The sequence below is a fragment of the Bombina bombina genome, chromosome 3 (genome assembly GCF_027579735.1).
Source record: "Bombina bombina isolate aBomBom1 chromosome 3, aBomBom1.pri, whole genome shotgun sequence".
In the NCBI taxonomy this organism is placed as follows: domain Eukaryota; kingdom Metazoa; phylum Chordata; class Amphibia; order Anura; family Bombinatoridae; genus Bombina; species Bombina bombina.
The window spans coordinates 170,504,294-170,518,528 of NC_069501.1; the positions used below are offsets into that span (position 1 = coordinate 170,504,294).

General features: G+C 37.0%; 1 protein-coding gene across 1 annotated transcript in view; it reads left to right on the plus strand.

The window, feature by feature from the left end:
* Positions 1-14,235, plus strand: part of CADM2 (cell adhesion molecule 2) — a 798,115-nt gene that overhangs the window by 756,345 nt on the left and 27,535 nt on the right. Inside the window, exon 8 of the mRNA XM_053705198.1 lies at positions 7,657-7,782. Within this exon, the coding sequence (XP_053561173.1) occupies positions 7,657-7,782 (126 nt within the window). The remainder of the gene's footprint in view (positions 1-7,656; positions 7,783-14,235) is intronic.

Consider the following 14,235-nt stretch of genomic DNA (forward strand, 5'->3'; position numbering starts at 1 on the left):
TCCCAGCTCTCTGCAGGTCATTCACTAGGTCCCCCCGTGTGGTTCTGGGATGTTTGCTCACTGTTCTTGTGATCATTTTGACCCCACGGGGTGAGATCTTGCGTGGAGCCCCAGATCAAGGGAGATTATCAGTGGTCTTGTATGTCTTCCATTTTCTAATTATTGCTCCCACAGTTGATTTCTTCACACCAAGCTGCTTGCCTATTGCAGATTCAGTCTTCCCAGCCTGGTGCAGGTCTACAATTTTGTTTCTGGTGTCCTTCGACAGCTCTTTGATCTTCACCATAGTGGAGTTTGGAGTGTGACTGTTTGAGGTTGTGGACAGGTGTCTTTTATACTAATAACAAGTTCAAACAAGTTAATACAGGTAATGAGTGGAGGACAGAGGAGCATCTTAAAGAAGAATATACAGGTATGTGAGAGACAGAAATCTTGCTTGTTTGTAGGTGACTAAATACTTATTTTCCACCATAATTTGCAAATAAATTCTTTCCAAATCAGACAATGTGATTGTCTGGATTTGTTTCCACATTTTGTCTCTCATAGTTGAGGTATACCTATAATGAAAATTACAGGCCTCTCTCATCTTCTTAAGTGGGAGAACTTGCACAATTGGTGGCTGACTAAATACTTTTTTCCCCACTGTATATATATATATATATATATATATATATATATATATATATATATATATATATATATATATATACTTGTACTTAGTGGTCAAAAATCTTTACTGTGATACAAAGTGTAACGTTTTGGGGATAATGTATCCTATATATATATATATATATATATATATACATATATATATATATATATATATATATATATATATATATATATATATATATATATACAGTGGAACAAAAAAGTATTTAGTCAGCCACCAATTGTGCAAGTCCTCTCACTTAAGAAGATGAGAGAGGCCTGTAATTTTCATCATAGGTATACCTCAACTATGAGAGACAAAATGTGGAAACAAATCCAGACAATCACATTGTCTGATTTGGAAAGAATTTATTTGCCAATTATGGTGGAAAATAAGTATTTAGTCAATATCAAAAGTTAATCTCAATACTTTGTTATATATATATCATTTGTTGGCAATGACAGAGGTCAAACGTTTTCTGTAAGTCTTCACAAGGTTGTCACATACTGTTGCTGGAATGTTGGCCCATTCCTGCATGCAGATCTCCTTTAGAGCAGTGATGTTTTGGGGCTGTCACTGGGTAACACGGACTGTCAACTCCCTCCAAAGGTTTTCTATGGGGTTGAGATCTGGAGACTGGCTAGGCCACTCCAGGACCTTGAAATGCTTCTTACGAAGCCACTCCTTCATTGCCCGGGCAGTGTGTTTGGGATCATTGTCATGCTGAAAGACCCAGCCACGTTTCATCTTCAATGCCCTTGCTGATGGAAGGAGGTTTGCAGTCAAAATCTCATGATACATGGCCCCATTCATTCTTTCATGTACAGGGATCAGTCGTCCTGTTCCCTTTGCAGAGAAACAGCCCCAAAGCATGATGTTGCCACCCCCATGCTTCACAGTAGGTATGGTGTTCTTTGGTTGCAACTCAGCATTCTCTCTCCTCCAAACACGACAAGTTGTGGTTCTACCAAACAGTTCTACTTTGGTTTCATCTGACCATATGACATTCTCCCAATCCGCTTCTGGATCATCCAAATGCTCTCTAGCATACTTCAGATGGGCCCGGACATGTACTGGCTTAAGCAGGGAGAAACCAATCTGGCACTGCAGGATTTGAGTCCCTGGCGGCATAGTGTGTTACTGATGGTAGCCTTTGTTACGTTGGTCCCAGCTCTCTGCAGGTCATTCACTAGGTCCCCCCGTGTGGTTCTGGGATGTTTGCTCACTGTTCTTGTGATCATTTTGACCCCACGGGGTGAGATCTTGCGTGGAGCCCCAGATCGAGGGAGATTATCAGTGGTCTTGTATGTCTTCCATTTTCTAATTATTGCTCCCACAGTTGATTTCCTCACACCAAGCTGCTTGCCTATTGCAGATTCAGTCTTCCCAGCCTGGTGCAGGTCTACAATTTTGTTTCTGGTGTCCTTCGACAGCTCTTTGATCTTCACCATAGTGGAGTTTGGAGTGTGACTGTTTGAGGTTGTGGACAGGTGTCTTTTATACTGATAACAAGTTCAAACAGGTGCCAATAATACAGGTAATGAGTGGAGGACATAGGAGCCTCTTAAGGAAGAAGATACAGGTCTATGAGAGCCAGAAATCTTGCTTGTTTGTAGGTGACCAAATACTTATTTTCCACCATAATATGCAAATAAATTCTTTCCAAATCAGACAATGTGATTGTCTGGATTTGTTTCCACATTTTGTCTCTCATAGTTGAGGTATACCTATGATGAAAATAACAGGCCTCTCTCATCTTCTTAAGTGGGAGAACTTGCACAATTGGTGGCTGACTAAATACTTTTTTGCCCCACTGTATATCCTGTAGAAAAAAGCGCACTTCAAAGGACTTACTATAATATCCACTTTAATGTGTGCATTTTGTTTGCTGCACCGAAGGCTTTACCAGTGAAGTTAGGAGTGCACTTTGTCTATTTTTATCTCTCTCTCTCTCTCTCTCTCTCTCTCTCTCTCTCTCTCTCTCTCTCTCTCTCTCTCTCTCTCTCTCTATATATATATATATATATATATATATATATATATATATATATATATATATATATATATATATATATATAATTATATAGAATGTATACAGGATTATATATAGAGAACATATTCTGCTATGTGCATTACATTGGAATAGGAAATGTTTACAGTAAATACACACTATATGTACACATATATAGACATATATAAAGACATATATATATGCATACATATACATCTTTAGACTTGTATTTGTATGTATCTCTATGTTAAAATCCCTTAACAACTTTTTTTTTCTAATACCTGAGACCTCATATTTGTGAGCCCTTTTAACTTTTGTGTGCAATATTTTTTTTAAACAATTTTTTAATAGACAGTGTTATTATGAGTGTAAGTGTACTTTGTAATATATTTTTGTACAACTTTTTATTTTTGCGAAATAGTTAACCACAGCTCTGAAGTCGCAGTAAAGATTCTAGTGTAAATCGCGTTTGCGCTCAAGTGATCACATTTACGCCCAACTTGTAATACCAGCGGTAAGCCCGATGAGCGCAAACCCTTGTGATATACCCCTTATCGTTCGGCCGCAAAATGATTGCGCTCCACTTGTAATTTAGCCCTTACGTTGCTGACCTGCAAAGCACAGCAATTTTACTTTTAGTTTGTGTTCTATTTAATAAGCTATATTTTTGTGAGGTCTACTTGGTTCATATTGGAATAGAAAGTAAAATAAATCAAGAGATGTCAAAAAAGGCAAAATATTTTTTCCACTGTTTTTTTTTTTATTTTCATTAAAGTTTTATCTCATGATAAATTGGTTAAAACAGTTGCTAGGAAGTAAATGCAACGTGCAGAATGATTTTTTTTAATTTCTTTTTTTACAAAATACAAATAGTTATTTACAGGTTATTTATCTGCAGTACAAAAACTACTACCTGTGTTCTTCATACTATATTCTATTATTTTGGAATGTGTTAAATTTCAGATTAGATGCATATGTATGAACTTAAAATACATGAGGTTAACACTATCCTGTTTTTCAATATACAATATTTAATAGAATATATTACTACGAGGGCCTTATCATATGCAGCATGTCTGTGTCTGACATGAATTTCCTCAAAGTAATATCAAAAGTGTTATTAAAATAAATTTTATTTATGTGGAAGTTGACCAGATATATTTATTTAGTGTGTACTTTACCCAAAACCTCTTGTTCATGTACTGTTTTTGTTACTATGATCATTGAATATTATAGTGTTGCTCTAATATTTGTATCATAAATGTAGGTAATTATAATACATTTAAAGAGGCATTATATATTCTTTAGCTGGGTTGCTATTTTATAATGCCCTTAACCAGCCATCCCAACACCTTGAATATTATAGTTCTGCATGTTATATTTACCACATGATAAAATTTTGACATGAAGATCTTGTTTTATTAATATTATTAATAACAATAATAACAATAATACTATTATTTTAATGGATTTGCAAAAGTTTTTGCATATTTGTTAATCATTTCAAATATTGGGCTCCATTATCAAGTAGCGGAAGCATTAAGCCTACAACTGTGAGTTAAAGGGACAGTCAAGTCCAAAATAAATGTTCATGATTCAGATAGGGCATGTCATTTTAAACAACTTTCCAATTTACTTTTATCACCAATTTTGCTTTGTTCTCTTGGTATTCTTAAATGAAAGCTAACCCTAGGAAGGCTCATATGCTAATTTCTTAGACCTTGAATGACGCCTCTTTTCTGAATGCATTTTGACATTTTTTCACCACTAGAGGGCATTAGTTCATGGATGTCATATAGATAACATTGAGCTCATGCACGTGAAGTTACCTAGGAGTCAGCACTGATCTGTTAAAATGCAAGTCTTTCAAAAGAACTGAAATAAGGGGGCAGTTTGCAGAGGCTTAGATACAAGATAATTATAAAGGTAAAACGTGTATTATTATAACTCTGTTGGTTATGCAAAACTGGTTAATGGGTAATAAAGGGAATATCTATGTTTTTAAACAACAAAAATTCTGGTGTTGACTGTCCCTTTTTGAACCAGTGGAATGCTGCTTCTTAACGTCTCTCTCATCAGTGAAATTGACAAGCACAGCTCTTGCACCATTGGTTTCATGAGAATAGTGGGTTTGATTGCAGAAGCAATTACTTGTGCAATGATAAATGTTTACCATTTTTCAGATGTAATTATTTCCTATGAAATGTAACATTTGAACATCTAACATGAAAAAAGGAAATTATAATGTTGTTTCTCTTTGACTTTATTGTAAGAAAATATCAATTTACTAAAATAAAATTAAGAAATTATGCCTCAAAGAATCATTCAAACACACGGACACAATAGTCATTTTCAAACATAATACGTTCAAGCAGAAAACACCTATCTAGTGATGTAGAAGCTGGCTGGGTCATCACAGTTGCCCAGAAAACTAACCAGTGGTTCTTTCAGGTGCTGGATACTATGTTTCATAGCTATAAAAAAGTTATGAAATGTATTCTTTATGTTATTTTCCCATGTTAGGAAGTTTCTTTCTTTTAATTAAGTTTTTAACTTTTTTTTTAAAAAAGTATCCCATCAATGTACTTGCTGCATCATCCAGTTTCAATGGAATATCCAGCACCTGGTAGAGCCAATGGTCACCCTTGTCAAAAAGCATGATATTCCTAGAGTCAATCTGAAGTAATCAATGACTCCAGACTAGTCATCTGAAGCCATCCTGAAGTATGACTACAGGCCAAAATATTAATAAATGAGATGACTCTACAGTACTGGATTTTCATGCTTGTGAAGTAATAGGTAAGGCAATCTGCTAATTCAGTCATCACCCAGACATTTTTACTTCAGCTGATGACTTTACAAGCCTGATGATGTCTGATGATGTGCAGATGTCTTCTAAAATTGACTGCAGGATGGTCCCTAAAGTAATCCTGTTTGTCATGGGCAGTTTGCTGGGCAAGTGAGAGGACTCATGCTGCCCCTATTGCACCAGAAAAGGTATTTCCTCTCTGTGAGTACCAAGTTCAAAGATTCCAATAGTGTCTCTGTCTTTGGTTGATTACTGCATCACAAGGCATCATTTAAATATAGTGATTTTCCCCTGTAGTGAACATGAGTAATATATAAATTGCAATGCTCCTTTACCATTCATTGTATAGAAAAAATCAAATAGAAATAACTTTAAGAAGAACATTGCTCTTACCCTGGGAAAGTAAATTTAAATTAGGGGTAGATATTGAGCCAACTGCATTTAAAATGATAGCATGCCCCAGACAATATACAGATACTACTAATGTATCAACAATGGTTGTGTTCCATTAGCTTTATATAAATAGTATATATTGGAATTGCCCTTAAATATTTGTTAAGGGACAGTAAACACTTTGAGACTTTGTAATATAAAATGCTTATTTATGCATATCAAATCAATCTTTTTCCTGTATTTAAAGTCTGAAAATTGTAGATTGTACTGAAAAGGGAACGAGTATATAGCAGACTTCATTACCCTAACCTGCCTCTCCCTAATTAGCAGTTTGTTGTTTTAGCTTTTCTGCTGTTCAGTAGATATTTTGATAACACAATGACAATGGCAAGCCCTGTCAAGTAAATACTCAAGTCCAGATTGACCCCTTCAAATAAGGATAGTTGTGTGTGTGTGTGGGGGGGGGGAGTTTTGTCATTCAAATCAATTACAGTAAACAAAGTAACTGTTCTGTGTGCAGTTTCAGTCCAGTTACTTTTCCTATTTTCATCTACAAGGTAAAAAATAAAAAATAAGAATAACCATTTTTTAATTTTCTTGTGATTGATATTGACATAAATCTTGCAGTAACTTCCTTGAACTGATTCTGAAAATTGAACTGTGTTTGCTCATGCCAGGTGCACATTTCTTAGCTAGTCCTGTGGCAAACATCATTTATTTAGATGTGCTATTTATTTATTTGATTATTTGCTTAATGAATCTGCATGTATCATGTCAATTAACATATTCACTGATTATGAATCATTGTAGTTGTATAGAAACATTTTTTTTAAGTGGGGGAACAATTTAATTTACCTGAACGTCCAACATATTCAGTATTTATATTTGTAGATCTTTTAACATGTATCGTCACATTCGTAAAAAAATAATGCATTAAATGTCAATAATTTATGTATAAACATTCTAAACTAAATACGTTTTTTTTTTTGTGAAACTTGAACAATTTTGCAATTCTATGTTCCAAAATAATTGCTTACTTACAAGATTATACTGTGTTATAGTTTATTTTTTAATTAGTTTTAAGTGCAATCTCTAACATAATTAAATATAAAAGTAATTGATTTAATCTATCAGGAAGAAAATAATAGAAAGAAAATAACCGAATTATGCATCATGTTCCCAAAATATCCTTTCACTTGCCACTGGTAACATAATAATGATAGTTCCCAAAATATTTTTTAATTTGCCACTAGTAATAAAATAATAGCTTGGACTGAAATCTAATTTAATATTTTATTATGTTTTGCTTTCCTTCTTTTTTTAATATGGAGAATCCAGAATTTGGAATCATATTGTCAATTTACAAAAAAAAGTATGCAATACGTGTTGTGCATTGCCTTTTTTTAAACCCGTTATAGAGTAACTTGGTAGAGATTATGCTTTATCACTAAGAGTAGGACATTTTCTACAGCAATTGCATTGAGATTATGTGAATGTATAAGGTGTGTCCCACAGAGAAAAACACTGTATAAATGATGTATTATTCATATACTTTTCTACTGATTCTGTCTGATCTCTAATTCTCAATTCTTTTTATTTTTCAATAAAACAGCTTAGACCTGATTTTCTATTTAAATAGTCTGTCAACACTACACAATATTTTAGGAAAATTACATTTATTTCCATTTTCATGACATAGTATTATTTTCTCATTGAACTACCAAAATATTTGCACTATAATATATTTTAGTAATTTCCTTTGCTAACATACTGCTCTTTCTTTTTTTGTAGACCCAAATGCTTTGGCTGGACCAGCATCACCTGATCACGCTCTAATAGGAGGAATTGTAGCCGTAGTGGTTTTTGTAACACTGTGTTCAATCATTCTTCTTGGGCGTTATTTGGCAAGACATAAAGGTAGGATTATTATAATTACTATTAAGTTGTAACCCTTTTTAATTAGGTTTTAAGCTTACATGGCTTATACTATAACATGGCTTCTTCTGGAGTTATTAAATGTTTTAGTCATAATATGAAATGAACTGTTGAGTGAATATTAACTTATTATTCCAAGTGCAATAAAGGCAATCTATTCAAGAATGACCGAAGGACCATAACTTAGAGGAAAGGAGAATGATAAAAAAATATTCCATAGCATTATTTTATTCAGTAAAACACTAATAAGAAATATGAGCCAACTAGCTCCATTTTTATTATGACCCTAGATAGCATCCATATAATAATATACAGAGTTTGACAACTGATTATGTTGTTGATTAAAAAGAAATGTTACTATCTGTCAGACATCTATTAAAAGGACATTTATGTAAAAAAATGTCCTTGTCCCACAAGACAACTCTGTGACCAAAGTTTTCTTCAAAATGCTGCAAATAAGTAGTTGGTTTAGACAATTTGGAGCTTTTTGAAGGACCCTTAGATAACAGAATTTGCTTTTTAGCCCTTTTGGAGTGTGGAACAATTTAGAACACAAAAGCGAGAGTTCATATTTTACAACTGACTACAGGACATATGCATAGGGAAGTTAAAAATGTGGCCGGTCTTTGAGATTCATTTAATACAAAAGTCATTTCAATTATTTTAAGCATGTGTTTTACAAATTATAAACAAATAGCAATATTTAAGAAAGTGCAGTTTATAAATAATAATGACTTTGGTTTCATTTCCTGTATGTTGTGAAAAGAAGATCAAATTAATTGTTAATTATTCCCTAAGAAATCCAGCCTTTCTGTATAAATAAATAATTCTGTTCATGGAATAGAAATGTTCTACCATGCAGACAAGCACACTAAGGGGTTTGGTGTTCACTGTGCTATATTTCTAAGCAATTTGAAATAAATGCACAATCACTGCGTCTTTTTAGCATTTCTGGTAACATAAAGTCAATATACTGAAATGCTAAAGCATATGCTTTTTGGTAATGTAAAGTATAGAAAAAATAAGGTAAAATAAATAATTACTGGATTTAGTTAGTTTTGCTATGCTAAAATAATCATTTTATAGATGTTTAAATTTTTAATTTAATATAACTTTGATGATTATAAATTTAGTGAAAAAAGTTATTTTTAAAATTAAACATCCTTTAGATGATTCATCATTAATGCTTCCAAAAATTATTTTATTTTTATTATATTAATTTTGTTTTTGATCTGTCTTTAGATGTTACAAGCTCAGGGGCGCGATCCGATATACGGCCCAGGTTTCAGCGCAAGCGTGGAAACCTGAGCCGCCTGTAGTTTCAGCTCGCAACTCAAGCTATCTTATATACGGCGCAGTCAGATGCTAAAGTGCCATAAGTCTGACAAACTAGCGATGTCCAGAAATCTGCGTAAGTACAAATTTCTGGAGTCGCCAGTGACTTAAGGCACTTTAAAAACTGCTGCCGCATAAAAAACTGACTAAAATATAAAATCACCCGTACTGTCTAACACGCCTCCCAAAACTAGCCCGACACGTATACCCCTCTATCCGCAATCCCCCCTCTCACTCCTAATAATAACTCCCAGACCCCGCCACCACCTATATTATATGTATTACCCCCTAATCTGACCCCCCTACACCGCCGCCAGCTACATTAAATGTTTTACCCCCTAATATGATCCCCCTACACTGCCGCCACCTATTTAAACTATATTACCCCTTAATATGATCACCCTACACCGCAGCCACCTATTTAAACTATATTAACCCCTAATATGATCCCCCTACACCGTCGCCACCTATTTAAACTATATTACCCTCTAATATGATCCCCCTACACCACCGCCACCTATTTAAACTATATTAACCCCTAATATGATCCCCCTACACCGTCGCCACCTATTTAAACTATATTACCCTCTAATATGATCCCCCTACACCACTGCCACCTATTTAAACTATATTACCCCCTAATATGATCACCCTACACCGCAGCCACCTATTTAAACTATATTAACCCCTAATATGATCCCCCTACACCGTCGCCACCTATTTAAACTATATTACCCTCTAATATGATCCCCCTACACCACCGCCACCTATTTAAACTATATTAACCCCTAATATGATCCCCCTACACCGTCGCCACCTATTTAAACTATATTACCCTCTAATATGATCCCCCTACACTGCCGCCACCTATTTAAACTATATTACCCCCTAATATGATCACCCTACACCGCAGCCACCTATTTAAACTATATTAACCCTTAATATGATCCCCCTACACCATTGCCACCTATTTAAACTATATTACCCTCTAATATGATCCCCCTACACCACCGCCACCTATTTAAACTATATTACCCCCTAATATGATCCCCCTACACCACCGCCACCTATTTAAACTATATTACCCCCTAATATGATCCCCTACACTGCCGCCACCTATATTATATGTACTACCACCTAATCTGACCCCCTTACACCGCCGCCACCTATATTAAAATTATTAACCCCTAATCTAATCCCCCTATACCGCCGCCACCTATATTAAATTTATTAACCCCTAAAATACTAAAATTTCCCTACCACTAAACCTAAGTCTAACCCTACAAATAGCCCTGAAAAGGGCCTTTTGCATGGCATTTCCCCAAAGTAACCAGCTCTATTACCAGCCCTGAAAAGGGCCTTTTGCGGGCCATTGCCCCAAAGTAACCAGCTCTATTACCAGCCCTTAAAAGGGCTTTTTGCAGTGCATTGTCACAAAGTAATCAACTCTTTTACCTGTAATCTAATCCCCCTACACCGCTGCTACCTATAATAAATGTATTACCCCCTAATCTAATCCCCCTACACCGCCGCCACCTATATTAAATATATTAACCCCTAATCTAATCCCCCTACACCGCCGCCACCTATATTAAATATATTAACCCCTAATCTAATCCACCTACACCGCCGCCACCTATATTAAATATATTAACCCCTAATCTAACCCCATACACCGCCGCCACCTATATTAACCCTAATTATATAGTTATTATATTATATATATTAACTATATTAACTCTATCTAACTCTAACTCCCCTAACTTAATTATTATTAAAATAAATCTAAATAATATTAATAATATTAACTAAATTATTCCTATTTAAAACTAAATACTTACCTATAAAATAAACCCTAAGATAGCTACAATATAATTAATAATTACATTGTAGCTATTTTAGGGTTTATATTTATTTTACAGGTAACTTGGTATTTATTTTAACTAGGTTCAATAGCTATTAAAAATTTAATAACTATTTAATAGCTACCTAGTTCAAATAATTACCAAATAACCTGTAAAATAAATCCTAACCTAAGTTACAAATACACCTACACTATCAATAAATTAAATAAACTACAAATATCTAAATTAAAATACAATTAAATACACTAAACTAAATTACAAAAACAAACAAACACTAAATTACAAAAAATAAATAAAAGATTACAAGAATTTTAAGTAATCTAAGCCCCCTAATAAAATAACAAAGCCCCCCAAAATAAAAAAAAATTCCCTACCCTAATCTAAATTACAAAAAGTAATCAGCTCCATTACCAGCCCTTAAAAGGGCCTTTTGTGGGGCATTGCCCCAAAGTAATCAGCTCTTTTACCTGTAAAAAAAAAGAACAACCCCCCATTACAACCCACCACCCACATACCCCCTACTCTAACCCACCCAATCCCCCCATAAAAAAAACCTAAGTCTAACCCCCAAGTGCTCCTTACCTGTCCTGAAGACTGGCGGAGAAGGTCCTGTTCCAGGCGGAGAAGTCTATTCTAATCAGCCAATAGAATTACAGTAGCTCTTATTCTATTGGCTATTCAAATCAGCCAATAGATTTAAAATAGCTCGCATCCGATTGGCTGATTTGAATTTGAAAGCTCAAATCAGCCAATAGGAATTTAAGGGACGCCATTTTTAATCGCGTACCTTGAATTCCTATTCAGTGTACGGCAGTGATCGTATGAAGAGGATCCTCCAGGCTCCGGTTCCATCATCGCCGGTCTTTAGTTCTAGATGGACGGTCTTCAGCTCCGCGGTCATCGGTCTTCAACTCCTCCACTCCGCGCCAGCTGGATCCTGGAAGTATAAGAGGTCGCAGCCTGGAAGAAGACTTCTCCGCCTGGAACAGGACCTTCTCTGCCGGTCTTCAGGACAGGTAAGGAGCACTTGGGGGTTAGACTTAGGTTTTTTTAAGGGGGGATTGGGTGGGTTAGAGTAGGGGTATGTGGGTGGTGGGTTGTAATGGGGGGAGGGGTTGTTCTTTTTTTACAGGTAAAAGAGCTGATTACTTTGGGGCAATGCCCCACAAAAGGCCCTTTTAAGGGCTGGTAATAGAGCTGATTACTTTTGTAATTTAGATTAGGGTAGGGAATTTTTTTTATTTTGGGGGGCTTTGTTATTTTATTAGGGGGCTTAGAATAGGTGTAATTAGCTTAAAATTCTTATAATCTTTTTTTATTTTTTGTAATTTAGTTTAGTGTATTTAATTGTGTTTTAGTTTACATATTTGTAGTTTATTTAATTTAATGATAGTGTAGGTGTATTTGTAACTTAGGTTAGGATTTATTTTACAGGTAAATTGGTAATTATTTTAACTAGGTAGCTATTAAATAGTTATTAACTATTTAATAGCTATTGTACCTACCACCGCCTACCCACCTATTCCCACCGATACCTCTTTCAAATACACCAACGCCTATCCCCCACTGACCATCTGGAGCCCCCTCACCACAGAGGACACCATCAGGATCATGAGATCGATCCACTCCGGAGCACCCTCAGACCCATGCCCGCATCACATTTTCAACAAAGCGGGAGACACCATCGCCCCCGAGCTCTGCAGCACCATCAACTGCTCCATCGAAACCAGCACCTTCCTGGATGACTGGAAGCACGCAGAATTAAAACCCCTACTGAAAAAACCCACGGCTGACCCCATTGATCCGAAGAACTACCGCCCAATCTCTCTGCTCCCCTTTGCGGCCAAAGTCATCGAGAAGTCCATCAACGCGCAACTCAGGAGCAATCACAGCACCGAGACCACCCTCCTCGCCGCCACAGATGACATCCTCGCCCTACTCGACCGAGGAGAGACCGCCGCCCTCATTCTCCTAGACCTCTCAGCAGCATTCAACACTGTCTCCCACCTCACCCTCCATAACCGACTACACAATGCCAGCATATGCGACAAAGCCCTGGAATGGATCACCTCCTTCCTCACCAGCAGAACCCAGAAAATTAGACTCCCACCCTTCACCTCCAAGCCCACAGAAATCAGCTGCGGTGTACCCCAAGGCTCTTCTCTGAGCCCCACCCTATTCAACATCTACATGGCCCCTCTCTCCACCATCGCCCGACGACACAACCTCAACATCGTCTCCTACGCCGACAACACCCAGCTAATCATCTCACTCACCAGTGACCCCACCACCGACAAGAGAAACGTCCACGAAGGGCTGACAGCAGTCGCCACCTGGATGAACTACAACTGCCTAAAGCTTAACGCAGACAAGACCAAAGTCCTCCTCCTCGGTCCCACCACATCTGCTTGGAATAACTCCTGGTGGCCCACAGCCCTCGGACACCCTCCAACCCCCACCGACCATGCACGAAATCTAGGCATCATCCTGGACTCATCGCTCTCCATGGACCGGCAAATCAACGCCGTCTCTTCTGCATGCTTCCACACACTTCACCTGCTGCGAAAGATCTTCAAATGGATCCCAACCAAGACCAAGAAGACTGTCACTCATGCCCTCGTCAGCAGCCCACTGGACTATGGTAATGCACTCTATGCCGGCACCACCTTCAAGCTCCAAAAGAGACTACAGCGCATCCAGAACTCCTTGGCCAGACTAATCCTTGACATCCCTCGTCAATGCCACATCGCCAAATACCTGCGGGACCTGCACTGGCTCCCCATCAACAAAAGAATAACCTTCAAGCTTCTCACCCATGCATTCAAGGCCCTCCACAACATTGGTCCCGAATACTTGAACCACCACGTTACCTTCTACACCCATGCCAGACAACTTCGATCGGACGACCAATCCCTCGCTGTCATCCCCCGCATCAGGAAAACCACAGCGGGAGGCAGATCCTTCTCTCACCTGGCTGACAAGACTTGGAACACCCTCCCGCTGCACCTTAGACAAGCTACCACCCTAACTAAGTTCAGAAAGGACCTCAAGACCTGGCTCTTCGACTGAACTGCAACCCTCAGCACCTTGAGACCCTTACGGGTGAATAGCCACGCTTTACAAGAACCCAATAGATAGTTAAAATAAATACCACGTTACCTGTAAAATAAATATAAACCCTAAAATAGCTACAATGTAATTATTAATTATATTGTAGCTATCTTAGGGTTTATTT